This window comes from Oncorhynchus gorbuscha, linkage group LG13 (assembly GCF_021184085.1).
Source record: "Oncorhynchus gorbuscha isolate QuinsamMale2020 ecotype Even-year linkage group LG13, OgorEven_v1.0, whole genome shotgun sequence".
Classification (NCBI taxonomy): Eukaryota; Metazoa; Chordata; class Actinopteri; order Salmoniformes; family Salmonidae; genus Oncorhynchus; species Oncorhynchus gorbuscha.
In genome coordinates this window covers 74,404,310-74,421,008 of record NC_060185.1, presented here as the reverse complement: position 1 = coordinate 74,421,008, position 16,699 = coordinate 74,404,310, and the positions used below count along the sequence as shown (strand labels likewise).

At 42.8% G+C, this 16,699-nt stretch overlaps 2 protein-coding genes across 4 annotated transcripts in view; one reads left to right on the top strand and one right to left on the bottom strand.

The window, feature by feature from the left end:
- The window catches only part of glrbb (glycine receptor, beta b), a 61,581-nt gene that overhangs the window by 42,678 nt on the left and 2,204 nt on the right, over positions 1-16,699 (bottom strand). The window lies entirely within an intron of this gene.
- LOC123993511 (platelet-derived growth factor C-like) overlaps positions 2,090-16,699 on the top strand; it is an 83,459-nt gene continuing 68,849 nt past the window's right edge. Inside the window, exons 1-2 of one of the 3 annotated variants that reach the window (XM_046295718.1) lie at positions 2,090-2,124; positions 2,236-2,271. Coding sequence is in view for 1 of the 3 variants with exons in the window: in XM_046295717.1 (XP_046151673.1) it covers positions 9,837-10,008 (172 nt within the window). In the remaining 2 variants the exon portion in view is untranslated. Of the gene's footprint in view, positions 2,125-2,235; positions 2,272-9,028; positions 10,009-16,699 lie in introns of those variants that run through there. The other 2 variants (XM_046295719.1, XM_046295717.1) reach the window with 2 other exon arrangements.

Genomic DNA, 16,699 nt, shown 5'->3' with positions numbered 1-16,699 from the left:
CTCTTGTATACAATTACATCCAGCCTACTGCAGAGCCTTCTGGCGTGCATGTCTTTGTATGCTTGCAGTGACCCAAAGGTCCGTCTTGTTTCTAATTTCCACTGTTTATTGCATGTTTCGTATCAGTCTCTGTGTTTCAGGAGACCACCATGGAAGCAGCAATCACATGTGGACAGGGAGACAAAATACCAAGCTTTCACAGACAAAACCTCCAGGGGTGAAAGAGTATGTGCCTGTGTGTGAGAGAGAGGGAGAGAAAGAGGGTGTATGTGTGTGCATGCTTAAGTGTATGTGTATGTGTTCAACTATTCTTGTGGAGACCAGAAATCCCCAAAAGAATAGTAAACAAACACTAATTTGAGAGTACGAGTACGAGGATAGGGTAAGAGTACGATTAGGGGTTAGAGAAAATAGGATTTAGAATGGGACTAAATTGTGTGTCCCCACAAGGTTAGCTTTAAAAATGGAAAGGGCGATACCTAGTCAGTTGTCCAACAGAATGTACTCAACTGAATGAGAGAGGTGCCTTCATTGACATCCACGTCTTCGGCGCCGGGGAACAGCGGGTTAACTGCTTGCTCAGGGGCAGAGTGCGTGTGTGTGTGTGTGTGTGTGTGTGTGTGTGTGTGTGTGTGTGTGTGTGTGTGTGTGTGTGTGTGTGTGTGTGTGTGTGTGTGTGTGTGTGTGTGTGTGTGTGTGTGTGTGTGTGTGTGTGTGTGTGTGTGTGTGTGTGTGTGTGTGTGTGTGTGTGTGTGCACTAGAGAGAGAGAGAGAGAGAGAGAGAGATTCCACAGTGTGAAGTGCTGACATCTGCTGCAGGCTTTTGCAGGGGTGGAATGTGATACTCTTCTTTACACAAAGGGACTTGGCCCTTACGGAAGGCACAAGAGGACCTCTATATGCCACACTCCATGGAGGCAACACACCAACCCGTGTATCACAGCCATGCAATCTCTTATCTGCCGTTAACTTTGATTAAAAACGTTAAAACCTCTCATACTTTTCAGGTGGTGATATCTTTAGGCTTTCCCTCTCTCTGAGGCTGCAATGTCTCACCAATGCGAGACAGGGCTAAGTTGCTCTGCCATTGCATCATGTGTCATGGTGAATAGGTTCAATGTGTCTGCAACTCCCTTTGATTGCTTTGTCTGCTGGTATACTTACACAGGGACACACACACACATATGAGGATTCCACTGACAATGAGATGAGAGTAACCACATGAAACGCATATGATGAGGTACAGCATTGTGCTGGAGAGTGGAAATTGGGAACATAAGGGGGAAATGGTAACAGCGGTGTCTACAGCTTTGAAATGACACATTTTGAGTTCTTAAACATTTCCCCAAACAGGCATTAGGCATTATTCTAACTTCCCCATGATGAAAAGTTCTAGGCAATGATGGTGAGACTAAGGAATGAGTCCAGGGGGAGTGTTTATGGTACAGTATTCACATTGTTGAAATGGGAAAGTTATGTGAAGCCTACAGTGCCAATATCACAATTATATTAACCCTTAATGGCATGATATCACAAGGAATATGTTTTTAACAGCAATGGGTAGGAAAAAACAAAGAGGGAAAAAGAGGACTAGCTGATCGAAATTATATTCTGTACATTACATTGTGACCTATTGCATTAACATTGCTTGACTCAAATGTGCCATGCATTATCACTCTATTGATGCAAAATCTAGCTGATATCATTTATGATGTGATTATAATGAAGATTAATTATCCAATTTATAGTAGATACAGTAGTTCAATTCAGGCACAATGCATTACGCATCATGGACACACATGGATTGTTACTGTAGGCTACTGTATCAGAAACATAAATGGCAAAACAGACAGTAAAAAAGGTTTTCAAGTGTCTGTCCTATATCTAAGAGATATAAGAAAACTCAGGAAAAAAATAAAACATATTTTAGACCCATGTTTGGTCAAGTTATTCATGGCACATTTGAACCCAATGCCCTTTTTGCAATTTTTACAGCCGGTACTTGGCAATGCTCCCTCTGAACTGGGCACAGCTCCGCCTGGCACTGCAGCACAGAAATATCAGGCGACAGAGAGAAGCACGATTGAACTTCCCTCAACTTCCTAGAGCAGTGATCACCAACTGGTAGGTCGCGATCAACTGGTCAATCTCCAAGGCACTCCTAGTTGATTGCCAAACATTTATGTAAAAAAAGAACGATGAAGTCTTGTGTTCCTATTTTTTTTATTTGTCTAGGGCAGGTGCACCCGATTCAGCTGCCCTGCACGCCAGGTAGGCAAACTGCTGCCATTTTGAACTATTGCATATGTCTGAAGGCACAAACCCTGCCTTCCCGGGGCCCAAAGAGCAAATATAGTGCACTGTCGGCCTACCGCTGGCCAATCGGATGGCTCAGATAACCGTGTCTGCAGTTAGGTAGCAGGCATAAAAGAAAGCTATAGCTAAGCTGATACTGTGAGATTTCAAAACATTTAAAACCACGACTAGAGAGAGACGGTCAAATAATACAGCAAAGAGATGCTGTTTTTATGAATTAATTGATGTTTAAGTTATTCAGCACTGTCAACACTTTGTGTTCAACACTTTTATAAGACATAAAATGTGCGTTCTTCCTATTTCCACTCAGCGCTACAACAAGCACTGCAACAGTAATAAATTAGCTGGAAAGTGTATCTATAGGCTTGCATTTTTTATCGAGGAATATTTTACTTTCTCTGTTCCTAGGAGTAACAACATGAATTTGAGCATGAGGCAGAAATAATGCAGTGCGACTTGAGTTTCGCTATCAGCTGGAAGACGCTGTCCCTTTTTAGTCAGTGACAGTGGAGAAAAGGGAGAGCAGGGGGATGTGGAACGGCGGGTCCTCAGTCTGCTGCTCTCTCCCTCCGCTGAGACTCATTTTTATTTGATTTAACCTTCATTTAACTGAGACTGATCATTAGATGTTGACACTATCAGCCCAGTAAAATAAAAATAAAAAGCGAATTATTTAAATATATGCTCACTCAGCTGTGCTTCACGAGTAATACAACAATAGACCTTTTACATGTGTGATCATATTGCCGACCTCCAATTTTGAAATATAATTTCAAAAAGGGGCCCGAACAACAATGCATTGGTAAGGCAATTCAAGCAAAGCCAATATGTGGTGGTAATGTATTGGGCATATAGCTTACTGCGCAAACCTCATTGCTACAGTACTGTTTTTAATTGGTTAATGTTGCAAAGGCTTACGTTTTTTAAAAAGTCATGAGCGGTAGATCTTGCATTTTGACTCAAAAAAGGTTGGTGACCACTGTGCTAGAGTTTTCCCTGTAAACACTGTCAACGTTTCCTTTACTGAGGAAATTGTGACACACAATATTAGCCACTTTCAATGCAACATACCGAAACAAAACAAACTGTGCAACATATGTTGTTGTAGGCAGAATGCATCAGAGTAGGATTCTATTGCATTGACACGCACTATTCAGCCCGTACTCTATACAAACTAGCAGAGGAAGAGGAAGCAAACAATAAGCAAACAAGAAAATGCTCATCCAGAAGCAGCGCTGCTAGTGGCAGGGGCATTTAATGCAGGCAAAATTAAATCCGTTCCACCTAATTTCAGCACGACCAGCATGTCACATGCAACCAGAGGAAAAAAGACCACCTATTCTCCACACACAGAAATAAATAGAAAGCTCTCCCTCGCCCTCCATATGGCAAATCTGACCATAATTCTATCCTCCTGATTTCTGCTTACAAGCAAAAACTAAAGCAGGAAGTACCAGTGACTCGCTCAATACGGAAGTGGTTAGATGACGCTACAGGACTGTTTTGTTAGCACAGACTGGAATATGTTCCGGGATTCATCCAATGGCGTTGAGGAGTATACCACCTCAGTCATCGGTTACATCAATAAGTGCATCGAAGACGTCGTCCCCACAGTGACCATACGTACACATCCCAACCAGAAGCCATGGATTACAAGTAACATCTGCATCGAGCAAAAGGCTAGAGCTGCCTCTATCAAGGAGCAGGACACTAATCCGGATGCTTATAAGAAATCCCGCGATGCCCTCAGATGAACCATCAAACAAGCAAAGCGTCAATACAGGATTAAGATTGAATACTACTGCACTGGCTCTGACGCTCGGCGGATATGGCAGGGCTTGAAAACTATTACGGACTACAAAGGGACACCCAGACATGAGCTGCCCAGTGACGCGAGCCTACCAGATGAGCTAAATGCCTTTTATGCTCGCTTCAAGGCAAGCAACATTCAAGCATGCACGAGAGCACCAACTATTCTAGACGACTGTGTGATAACACTCTCCGTAGCCAACGTGAGCAAGACCTTTGAACAGGTCAACATTCACAAAGCCGCGGAGACAGACGGATTACCAGGACGTGTACTCAAAGCATGCGTGGAGCAACTGGCAAGTGTCTTCACTGACATTTTCTACCTCTCCCTGATCGAGTCTGTAATACCTACATGTTTAAAGCAGATCGGCATAGTCCCTGTGCCCAAGGGAAGCAAAGGTAACCTGCCTAAATGATTACCACCCCATAGCACTCACGTCGGTAGCCATGGAAGTGCTTTGAAAGGCTAGTCATGGCTCACATCAACAGCATCCTTCCGTATTCCCTTCACCCACTCCAATTCGCATATCACCCAAACAGTTCCACAGAATCTCAATCGCACTCCACACTGCCCTTTCCCACCTGGAAAAAAGGAACACCTATGTGAGAATGCTGTTCATTGACTACAGCTCAGCATTCAACACCATAGTGCCCACAAAACTCATCACTAAGCTAAGGACCCCGGGACTAACAGTTCCCTCTGCAACTGATTCTGGACTTCCTGACGGGCTGCCACCAGGTGGTAAGGGTAGGAAACAACACTACTGCCACAGTGATCTTCAACACTGGGGCCCCTCTGGGTGTGTACTTAGTCAGGAGCTGATTGTGGACTACAGGAAAAGGTTGGTCGAACAGGTCCCCATTAACATCAACGGGCTGTAGTGGAGTGGGTCGAGAGTTTCAAGTTCCTTGGTGTACACATCACTAAAGAACTATCATGGTCCAAACACATCAAGACAGTAATGAAGAGGGCATGACAACACCTTTTCCCCCTCAGGAGACTGAAAAGATTTGGCATGGGTCCCCAGATCCTCAAAACGTTCTACAGATGCACCATCGAGAGCATCCTCACCGGATGCATCACAGCCTGGTATGGCAACTGCTCGGCATCTGACCGCGCTACAGAGGGTAGTGCGTACGGCCCAGTACATCACCGGGGCCAAGCTTCCTGCCATCCAGGACCTATATACTAGGCTTTGTCAGAGGAAAGCCACAAAAAATGTCTTAGACTGTTACCGCACAGCGTACTCTGCTACCACACAGCAAGCGGTACCGGAGCTCCAAGTCTAGGACCAAAAGGCTCCTTAACAGCTTCTACCCCCAAGCCATAAGATTGCTGAACAATTAATCAAATAGCCACCAGACTATTTGCATTGACACCACCCTCCCTCCATTTATTTTGTACACTGCTGCTACTCACTGTTTATTATCTATGCATAGTCACTTCACCCCTACCTACATGTACAAATTACCTTGACTAACCTGTACCTCCCACATTGACTCAGTACCGGTACCCCGATGTATATAGCCTTGTTATTGTTATTTTATTGTGTTACTTTTTTTTTTTTTTTTACTTTACAGTTTATTTGGTAAATATTCTCTTAACTCTTTCTTGAACTGCACTGTTGGGCTTGTGAGTACGTATGTCACCGTAAGGTCTACACTTGTTGTATTCGGCGCATGTGACAAATACAGTTTTATTTTATTTTAAACAATCAGAGCTGCAGTAGGCCTACACGCAAATAGACCATTGCCATACATGGGTCTGTGCCATTTACTTTGAACTGGACTGTGTTTACAGCATTAGCGGCCATGCGTAGATGCACTTGTTTTGAGATCAAAGCGAGAGCTTCGTGTAGCCACGTGTGCACATTTTGTTCATATCCTTTGTTACTGAGTTAATAGCCCGGTAATAGATCATTTGTAGTCAGCAATAGAGGAGTGATTGCTTCCTACAAGTGTACAAAATATATCAGTTTCTAGACAAGCGAGTCAGGTAAAAAGCGTTTTCTTTTTTGGTCTTATAGTGGCTTTGTTTTATTTTGAGAAAGGCTTCAATAAGGGTAGCATGAATAGTCTGATTCTCTGTAATAATGGTATGGAATAATAATGCAGTTTATTTTGTGAAGTGGTTTATTGCATCAAACAACACAACGACATGTTCAGTCACCTTGTCTGAAGGACAAGTGGATAAACAGGTTAATGGCAAGCCCTACATTCAGCTTCAGCCACTATTAAAAACGGTAGATCTCTAGCATTAATTCACCGGGGCATGGATTCATCAATAGACTCTAGAGCATGTTAGTCCTATGGTTATTTTGCATACAACCTTCACACAACTTTCTGGAAATTGTGCAGGATAGTGGCTTGGTTTTGGAACATTCTCAGCACATTTAAGCAACTTAAACAAATAACATACTTCAACAGAACCTTTCCTTAAGGTTCAATCATGGTTACATTTAATTTCAATTTTGGTAATGTTCTAGGAACTTTCTCCAACTGGTTTGACATTTGGAATGTTCTCAAATAGTTCAGAGAACTGTCACACCCTGGTATTAGTATTTTGTGTTTTATTTATTATTTTGACATGGGTTATTTATGTGGTGTGTTTTTGTCTTGGGGTTTTTGTAGGTAATGGGATTGTGGTATAGTAGAGTTGTCTAGGTAAGTCTATGGTTGCCTAGAGTGGTTCTCAATCAGAGGCAGGTGTTTATCGTTGTCTCTGATTGGGAACCATATTTAGGCAGCCATATTCTTTGAGTGTTTCATGGGTGATTGTTCCTGTCTCTGTGTTTGTTTGCACCAGATAAGGCTGTTTATGTTTTTCACGTTATGTTTTTGTATTGTTTGTTATCATCTTTATTAAAGAAGTTTAATAATAACCACGCTGCATTTTGGTCCAATCCCTGCTACACCTCCTCTTCAGAGGAAGAACCTTAACAAGAATGTTAAGAAACAATGTTGTTCTGTGGGAATTTCAATACTTAAGCATAATGTTTCTTACAGGTTTCCTTACAGGTTTCCTATTTAAAGACATTTTCTCAAATTGCTCAGAGATCATTAAGAAAACTTTCCATAGAAAAAAACTTTAGTAACGTTCAGAGAATGTTATTTAAGCAATAAGCACGAGGGGGTGTAGTATATGGCCAATATACCACGGCTAAGGGCTGTTCTTAGGCAAGACACAACATTGAGTGCCTGGATACATCCCTTAGTTGTATCCAGCTTCAGTTTGAAGTGATTGTGTTAGCTATATTGTTGGCTAGCTCCTCTAAACAACACAGTGTCCTGACAGGTGAGCATATTTTTTTATGCCAGGCGAAATCGCACTTCATTAGCTCATTGTTATGGATGTATCCAAATAAATGTCTCTAGAAAACAGCTTAAACAAATGCTAACTACTACTACTACTTTGCAGTTATTCTGGCTGCACTTTTTGACGTGACTGTACATTTGCCGTAGTTGGCTAGCTAGCAAGCAAGGGATAAGAACGTCGCCAGCCAGTATAGCAATGGAACTTTTAGAATGAGCGATACAGAACAAAAAGACTGAACGAATGGGTCGCGTCTCTAGCAACCGAACCGATGGAACGAACGACCAGCCTGCTTGGGTAGCAACCCTAGATTAGGGTCGGGACTATATCTTGTGGAAGGATAACATTTATAATACAATTTATAATGAGAACATGTCAATCATTATTTGAATATGTTGGTAACCCGTTGTATAAAAGTGATAATGTCCTCAAAGCCGGTGTTTGTAGGATATATTGGCGACATCGTCTCGGGCCTAACAATACCCGTGCCAATATATCCTTCAAACACCGGCTTCTCTGACATTATCACTTAAACATATACTGTACTTTCCGTTCTCAGCATCAACAGAACTCTCTCTATCCTCTAACTTGTTAAGTGTGTTAAGGTGTGATGGCTGAGCCCAGTAATTGGCCACACCTGATCTTGTTTCCTTTGAAATGGGGTCTGTTTAATAGACTAAAATGAACAGCTTTGTAAGCATTAAAAAAACATGGCACGCTAGCTCCATCCTGGTGGCACACTGGAATAATTCCATGGATAGAGAACAGAAGGTTATAGGCACCCCAATGCTAGAACCAGCTTCCCTGTGAAGTTAGGACAGCAGAACCCTGCAACTCTTCCCGAAAACATCTGAAACCCTGCCTGTTCGAAGAGTATCTTAAATTATCCCACAGCACCCCCCTTTTGTGAACTTTCTGTGAACTATCACTCACACTTTACTTTTTCCCCCTTACTAGGTCTGACTTGATAGCTACTTTATTACAGAACATTGTACTTACTTTGACTGTGATTTGTGGTTGTCCCACCTAGCTATCTTAAAATGAATGCAGTAACTGTAAATTGCTCTGGATAAGAATGTCTGCAAAATGACAAATATAGAACAGAAGATTATAGGTTAAAATCTCACTCATGCCGTGTCACAATAAAAAAAAAAAATTGTGTGCAGGATTAATGCCTGGGAATTCATTTCCATGTGCCCTGTCTGTGCATGGAGTCTGAAGGTGAACCAAAAATAAGCTAGCAGTGTTATTAAAAGTCTTATTGAAACATTCAGTGAAAGATTTAAGGAAGTTATTCCAAAAACTCAAAATTGCCAAAAAAATTACGCCCTACAGAGCATCAATAAAACCACCCAGGAAAACTTTCAGGTAACTTTAACTATATTAAAACATTCTGAGAACCTCCCTGCAACTTAAACATTTACTTCCCAGAACAGGTCGAAATGTTCACTTCCGTTCTCAGAATGTTTACAAAACATGATGTTTTACCCATTTTATGGCTTTGTTCCCAGAACCAACTGGAAACCAAAAACGTATGTTCCCACAACTTCCAAGGAACCAAATGTGCTGGCTGGACAAACACCAGGAGAGCTGGACATACACCAGGAGAGCTGGACATACACCAGGAGAGCTGCAGCAACTGAACAGTTAACTTCCCGGGTAGTTTTCTTCACTAGAAAGTTTTACTTTTTGTATAGCACCTGTTGTGTCGTCAGCTCAGTTGGCAGTCTGCTTTTCCAAAAATCCAGACCTTGTCGTCTCACTTTTAGCGACAGTTTAGCTCCAGTCTCCAGCATAGTTTAGTTCCAGTCAACAGCCACCGAGCCAAGACCTCACCAAACAACTGGAGTTATGTGTGCTCTGCAATATCATCCACTGTACAAACTGTATCGAATTGCACTGCACTCTTGTGGTATCTGCGGTTAATGTGAAGTTTATTGTAATGCCTGCAAATCTGTGGATTGGACTTGCAGACGGCGGAGACTTTGGAAACTAATGAATGTCGCGCGCAGACAACAGTATCGCACCTCTCATTGGACAAAAAGTTTCAGATTTAAGCATTTACGATTTATTTCACTCAATATATAAGTCATTTGGTGACTTTGATGGAACTTTAAAGTGGATGTGTAATTTAGTTCAAGCGCAGCAGTGACTTTCTAACTTCCGAGGCAATTTTCCATATACCCCACAGGTGCGCACTTGTATCGGAACCAGTTTGTCGTGCGCTCGGCCGTTGGCTTCAAAATTATCCTTTTGTGGATATTACGGGATTTTTTTGACGTTTCATTTTTTTTCAAAGGACTCTGTATTTGAATGAGATTATGTCGATTTTACTCTGCGTTTATCCGCTACAAATTTGTCCAAAACAGCATTGTTGTCATCCAAACAACATTTGTGCATGGTGATACTAAACGTCTCGTCAACAGTGTTTTGTAATCGCTGTCCGCCACTAATCCAAATGATCCTTCCATTATTAATCCTGTTTGTATCGCTTCTCCAACAACATGGCTCAGAAGCTGAATCAAGTCATGTCAGCAAATTCCAACAACCAAGTTTAAAGGAACAAAACGGTAAGTTGCGTGTTTTGAATGTGTGTTTAGCTGTCAGTTTTAACATGGGTTGAGTTGGAAATAAAGGACTTTAACAATTCTCACATATCCATTCCTGCTCATACATAAACTTCCAGAACTCAAACCTACTCCTCTTACAAAGCACATCTTGCTTGAGTTTAAACAGCAATGAATGAATACGTTTTATTCAGTTCAAACAGCATTATCCAGGATAGGAAGTGGATATTATTACCTTTACCTTTCAAGTGTGCCGGTATGTGTTTAAGGGGGAAACCCCTCTGAAATGCAATGTCTCCTGAGAGAGGTTTTCTCTATGATTGTCAAAGGCTCCATTCATTCAATGGTAATCATTCCAAGTGATGTAATTTGCTTATCCTCTGAACCCCACTGATTTAGACTGTCAAATATTTTTTTTTCTTTTATTGTTATTTCCCCTTTTAAAGTCAAATCAATATGGTGGTAAGACATACATACATTATTACATAGATTAAGAGACTGTCCAATTAATCATCTCTGCAAATAGTTTATTCTTTCCAGCACGTGGAACTTGGAATCAAGCTATTGTTGTGATGAGGTGTGTGTGCCTGTGTGCATGGATGTGCACACCTGTGCATAAATTCATAACTAGCCTATGCTTTTGCATCCAGGTAATTTTGCAGTTAATTTCACATTATTTGATGAAGCATACACTAGCAATGTACTCTTTCCATTCGTTTATTATATGTAAACTGTTTGCAGATTTTTGCTTTACACTAATACTGATTCGCTATCTCAAACTTTGTTTATTCAATACTTACCAGCGTCATTACCATATAATTACAGTGTCATTAACAACCAAAATTGTTTCTAATGCACAGCCCCCTCATGTTGTGGAAGGTCATATGCCACCCTATGTCTTACTTAAAACATTAGGCATTCTTCTTAAGAGTAAGATCAATTTATTGGTCAATTGCACATAAGGTCCAATTGAAATGTGACTTTCGCTTTTAACCCAACCCTTCAGAAAGGCACATATACATACACATACATATACAGGGACCTGTTGTTGTGGGGTTTTAAGTGCCTTGCTCAAGGGCACAACGGCAGGCAATGACATCTAGGATTTGATACCAGCAACCCTCTGATTGCTAGCTCACTTCCCACCCCATTTTTCCCGTTAGACCCAGGATTCGAACTGCCAGCCATCCGCTAGACTACCCTTCACCTCAAACACCTAATTTGCATATCTCACATTCCTGCATGCAGCTCCTCCAATGGCAAACAGTGGCCACGCATTGAATGAGAATAAAGTCAAATCAAATCAAATCAAATTTTATTTGTCACATACACATGGTTAGCAGATGTTAATGCGAGTGTAGCGAAATGCTTGTGCTTCTAGTTCCGACAATGCAGTGATAACCAACAAGTAATCTAACTAACAATTCCAAAACTACTGTCTTATACACAGTGTAAGGGGATAAGGAACATGTACATAAGGATATATGAATGAGTGATGGTACAGAGCAGCATACAGTAGATGGTATCGAGTACAGTATATACATATGAGATGAGTGTGTAGACAAAGTAAACAAAGTGGCATAGTTAAAGTGGCTAGTGATACATGTGTTACATAAGGATGCAGTCGATGTTGTAGAGTACAGTATATACATATGCATATGAGATGAATAATGTAGGGTAAGTAACATTATATAAGGTAGCATTGTTTAAAGTGGCTAGTGATATATTTACATCATTTCCCATCAATTCCCATTATTAAAATGGCTGGAGTTGGGTCAGTGTCAATGACAGTGTGTTGGCAGCAGCCACTCAATGTTAGTGGTGGCTATTTAACAGTCTGATGGCCTTGAGATAGAAGCTGTTTTTCAGTCTCTCGGTCCCAGCTTTGATGCACCTGTACTGACCTCGCCTTCTGGATGATAGCGGGGTGAACAGGCAGTGGTTCGGGTGGTTGATGTCCTTGATGATCTTTATGGCCTTCCTGTAACAACGGGTGGTGTAGGTGTCCTGGAGGGCAGGTAGTTTGCCCCCGGTGATGCGTTGTGCAGTCCTCACTACCCTCTGGAGAGCCTTACGGTTGAGGGCGGAGCAGTTGCCGTACCAGGCGGTGATACAGCCCGCCAGGATGCTCTCGATTGTGCATCTGTAGAAGTTTGTGAGTGCTTTTGGTGACAAGCCAAATTTCTTCAGCCTCCTGAGGTTGAATAGGCGCTGCTGCGCTTCTTCACGACGCTGTCAGTGTGAGTGGACCAATTCAGTTTGTCTGTGATGTGTATGCCGAGGAACTTAAAACTAGCTACCCTCTCCACTACTGTTCCATCGATGTGGATAGGGGGTGTTCCCTCTGCTGTTTCCTGAAGTCACAATCATCTCCTTAGTTTTGTTGACGTTGAGTGTGAGGTTATTTTCCTGACACCACACTCCAAGGGCCCTCACCTCCTCCCTGTAGGCCGTCTCGTCGTTGTTGGTAATCAAGCCTACCACTGTTGTGTCGTCCGCAAACTTGATGATTGAGTTGGAGCGTGCGTGGCCACGCAGTCGTGGGTGAACAGGGAGTAAAGGAGAGGGCTCAGAACGCACCCTTGTGGGGCCCCGTGTTGAGGATCAGCGGGGAGGAGATGTTGTTGCCTACCCTCACCACCTGGGGGCGGCCCGTCAGGAAGTCCAGTACCCAGTTGCACAGGGCGGGTCGAGACCCAGGGTCTCGAGCTTGATGACGAGCTTGGAGGGTACTATGGTGTTGAATGCCGAGCTGTAGTCGATGAACAGCATTCTCACATAGGTATTCCTCTTGTCCAGGTGGGTTAGGGCAGTGTGCAGTGTGGTTGAGATTGCATCGTCTGTGGACCTATTTGGGCGGTAAGCAAATTGGAGTGGGTCTAGGGTGTCAGGTAGGGTGGAGGTGATATGGTCCTTGACTAGTCTCTCAAAGCACTTCATGATGACGGAAGTGAGTGCTACGGGCGGTAGTCGTTTAGCTCAGTTACCTTAGCTTTCTTGGGAACAGGAACAATGGTGGCCCTCTTGAAGCATGTGGGAACAGCAGACTGGTATAGGGATTGATTGAATATGTCCGTAAACACACCGGCCAGATGGTCTGCGCATGCTCGGAGGGCGCGGCTGGGGATGCCGTCTGGGCCTGCAGCCTTGCGAGGGTTAACACGTTTAAATGTCTTATACTCACCTCGGCTGCAGTGAAGGAGAGACTGCATGTTTCCGTTGCAGGCCGTGTCAGTGGCACTGTATTGTCCTCAAAGCGGGCAAAAAAGTTATTTAGTCTGCCTGGGAGCAAGACATCCTGGTCCGTGACTGGGCTGGATTTCATCTTGTAGTCCGTGATTGACTGTAGACCCTGCCACATGCCTCTTGTGTCTGAGCCATTGAATTGAGATTCCACTTTGTCTCTGTACTGACGCTTAGCTTGTTTAATAGCCTTACGGAGGGAATAGCTGCACTGTTTGTATTCAGTCATGTTGCCAGACACCTTGCCCTGATTAAAAGCAGTGGTTCGCGCTTTCAGTTTCACGCGAATGCTGCCATCAATCCACGGCTTCTGGTTAGGGAATGTTTTTATCGTTGCTATGGGAACGACATCTTCGACGCACGTTCTAATGAACTCGCACACCGAATCAGCGTATTCGTCAATATTCCCATCTGACGCAATACGAAACATGTCCCAGTCCACGTGATGGAAGCAGTCTTGGAGTGTAGAGTCAGCTTGGTCTGACCAGCGTTGGACAGACCTCAGCGTGGGAGCCTCTTGTTTTAATTTCTGTCTGTAGGCAGGGATCAGCAAAATGGAGTCGTGGTCAGCTTTTCCGAAAGGGGGCGGGGCAGGGCCTTATATGCGTCGCGGAAGTTAGAGTAACAATGATCCAAGGTTTTACCACCCCTGGTTGCGCAATCGATATGCTGATAAAATTTAGGGAGTCTTGTTTTCAGATTGGCTTTGTTAAAATCCCCAGCTACAATGAATGCAGCCTCCGGATAAATGTTTTCCAGTTTGCAAAGAGTTAAATAAAGTTCGTTCAGAGCCATCGATGTGTCTGCTTGGGGGATATATACGGCTGTGATTATAATCGAAGAGAATTCTCTTGGAAGATAATGCGGTCTACATTTGATTGTGAGGAATTCTAAATCAGGTGAACAGAAGGATTTGAGTTCCTGTATGTTTCCTTCATCACACCATGTCCCGTTAGTCATGAGGCATACGCCCCCTCCACTCTTCTTACCTGATAGATGTTTGTTTCTGTCGGCGCGATGCGTGGAGAAACCCGTTGGCTGCACCGCCCTGGATAGCGTTTTCCCAGTAAGCCATGTCTCCGTAAAGCAGAGAACGTTGCAGTCTCTGATGTCCCTCTGGAATGCCACCCTTGCTCGGATTTCATCAACCTTGTTGTCGAGAGACTGGACATTGGCAAGAAGAATACTGGGAAGTGGTGCGCGATGTGCCCTTTTTCGGAGTCTGACCAGAACACCGCCGCGTTTCCCTCTTTTTCGGAGTCGTTTCCTTGGGTCGCTGCATGCGATCCATTCCGTTGTCCTGTTTGTAAGGCAGAACACAGGATCCGCGTCGCGGAAAACATATTCTTGGTCGTACTGATGGTGAGTTGACGCTGATCTTATATTCAGTAGTTCTTCTCGACTGTATGTAATGAAACCTAAGATGACCTGGGGTACTAATGTAAGAAATAACACGTAAAAAAACAAAAAACTGCATAGTTTCCTAGGAACGCGAAGCGAGGCGGCCATCTCAGTCGGCGCCGTTAACCTTTGGCTCTGACGTGTGAGTGTTTCACCAGCGCTCCAGTGTGGTTGATTGCTGATGCTCGGTGACAATTTGATACTGAAAGCTAGCCCTATCTGGCATGTTTAGTGGTGGTTACTTGGGAGAGTGACAGTCCTGGGAGAGTTGCAGTCACTCTACTATCAGTCTCAGCATGGTTGCTAGTGTGGCCCTCTACTATCAGTCTCAGCATGGTTGCTAGTGTGGTCCCTCTACTATCAGTCTCAGCATGGTTGCTAGTGCAGTACCTATACTATCAGTCTCAGCATGGTTGCAAGTGTGGTCCCTCTACTATCAGTCTCAGCATGGTTGCTAGTGCAGTCCCTATACTATCAGTCTCAGCATGGTTGCTAGTGTGGTCCCTCTACTATCAGTCTCAGCATGGTTGCTAGTGTGGTCCCTCTACTATCAGTCTCAGCATGGTTGCTAGTGCAGTCCCTATACTATCAGTCTCAGCATGGTTGCTAGTGCAGTCCCTATACTATCAGTCTCAGCATGGTTGCTAGTGCAGTCCCTGTACTACAGTAACTTCCTCCAAGGGAACTGTTGTTGTTGACCGTTGTTATTGCAACCTGATACATAGGCTATAATCTTTATTACAGAAGATGGAGTCCTACTCACTAGGTGTGTCAGGCAGTAACGATTGGCCATGTCATTGTCATTCTGTTCCACTTGTCTCACATCTCCAGTGAGTGAGGCTCAGCCATTAATTAAACCACTTCACCTTGTATTGTAGTTTATTAAACTTTGGGTTTCAGGTTGGATTGTTTCTTGATGAATTAACATTTTGTTAATATGCTTAAATGTTTACAGTGTCTTTTCCACGATCTTGCGGTTGATAAGTGAGTGTTGGCATTGCATTTTCAGCCAAATGAAACCTCAAAATCAAACTTCTGAAACTATTTTTCCAAAGATTCAAGAACCCAGCTGCACATTTTAGTACGAGATGCAGATTACCTAGGGATAATCTAGTGTAGCCTCTTTCAGCACCAGTCCAGGAAGCCGAGGAACATGCAAGACATGCCAAAGATCACAGGGGCTGCTGTTCTGAAAAAGACAGATTAGGGGATTACGGGGGGTTAATAGGACTCACAGGCCAATGGAAATGTGTAGCTTTTCACGTATGCATGGTTGTCTGGGGAAGAGTTCGACCGATTATGATTTTTCAACGCCGATACTGATACCTGTTATTGGAGGACCAAAAAAAGCTGATACCGATTAATCGGCTGAGTTTTACATATATATATATATTTGTAATAATGACAATTACAACAATACTGAATGAACAATTAACACTTTTATTTTAACTTAATATAATACATCAATAAAATCAATTTAGTCTCAAATAAATAATGAAACATGTTCAATTTGGTTTAATTAATGCAAAAACAAATTGTTGGTGAAGAAAGTAAAAGTGCAATAAGTACCATGTAAAAAAGCTAACGTTTAAGTTCCTTGCTCAGAACATGCGAACATATGAAAGCTGGTGGTTCCTTTTAACATGAGTCTTCAATATTCCCAGGTAAGAAGTTATAGGTTGTAGTTATTATAGGACTATTTCTCTCTATACCATTTGTATTTCATATAGCTGTGAGTGTTAGATGTTATAATAGGCACTTTAGTATTGCCAGCCTAATCTTGGGAGTTGATAGGCTTGAAGTCATAAACAGCGCAATGCTTGAAGCATTGCGAAGAGCTGCTGGCAAACGCAGGAAAGTGCTGTTTGAATGAATGCTTACGAGCCTGCTGCTGCCTACCACCGCTCAGTCAGACTGATCTATCAAATCATAGTCTTAATTGTAATATAATAACACACAGAAATACGAGCCTTAGGTCATTAATATGGTCAAATCTGGAAACCATCATTTCGAAAACAAAATATTCATTCTTTCAGTGAAATACGGAACC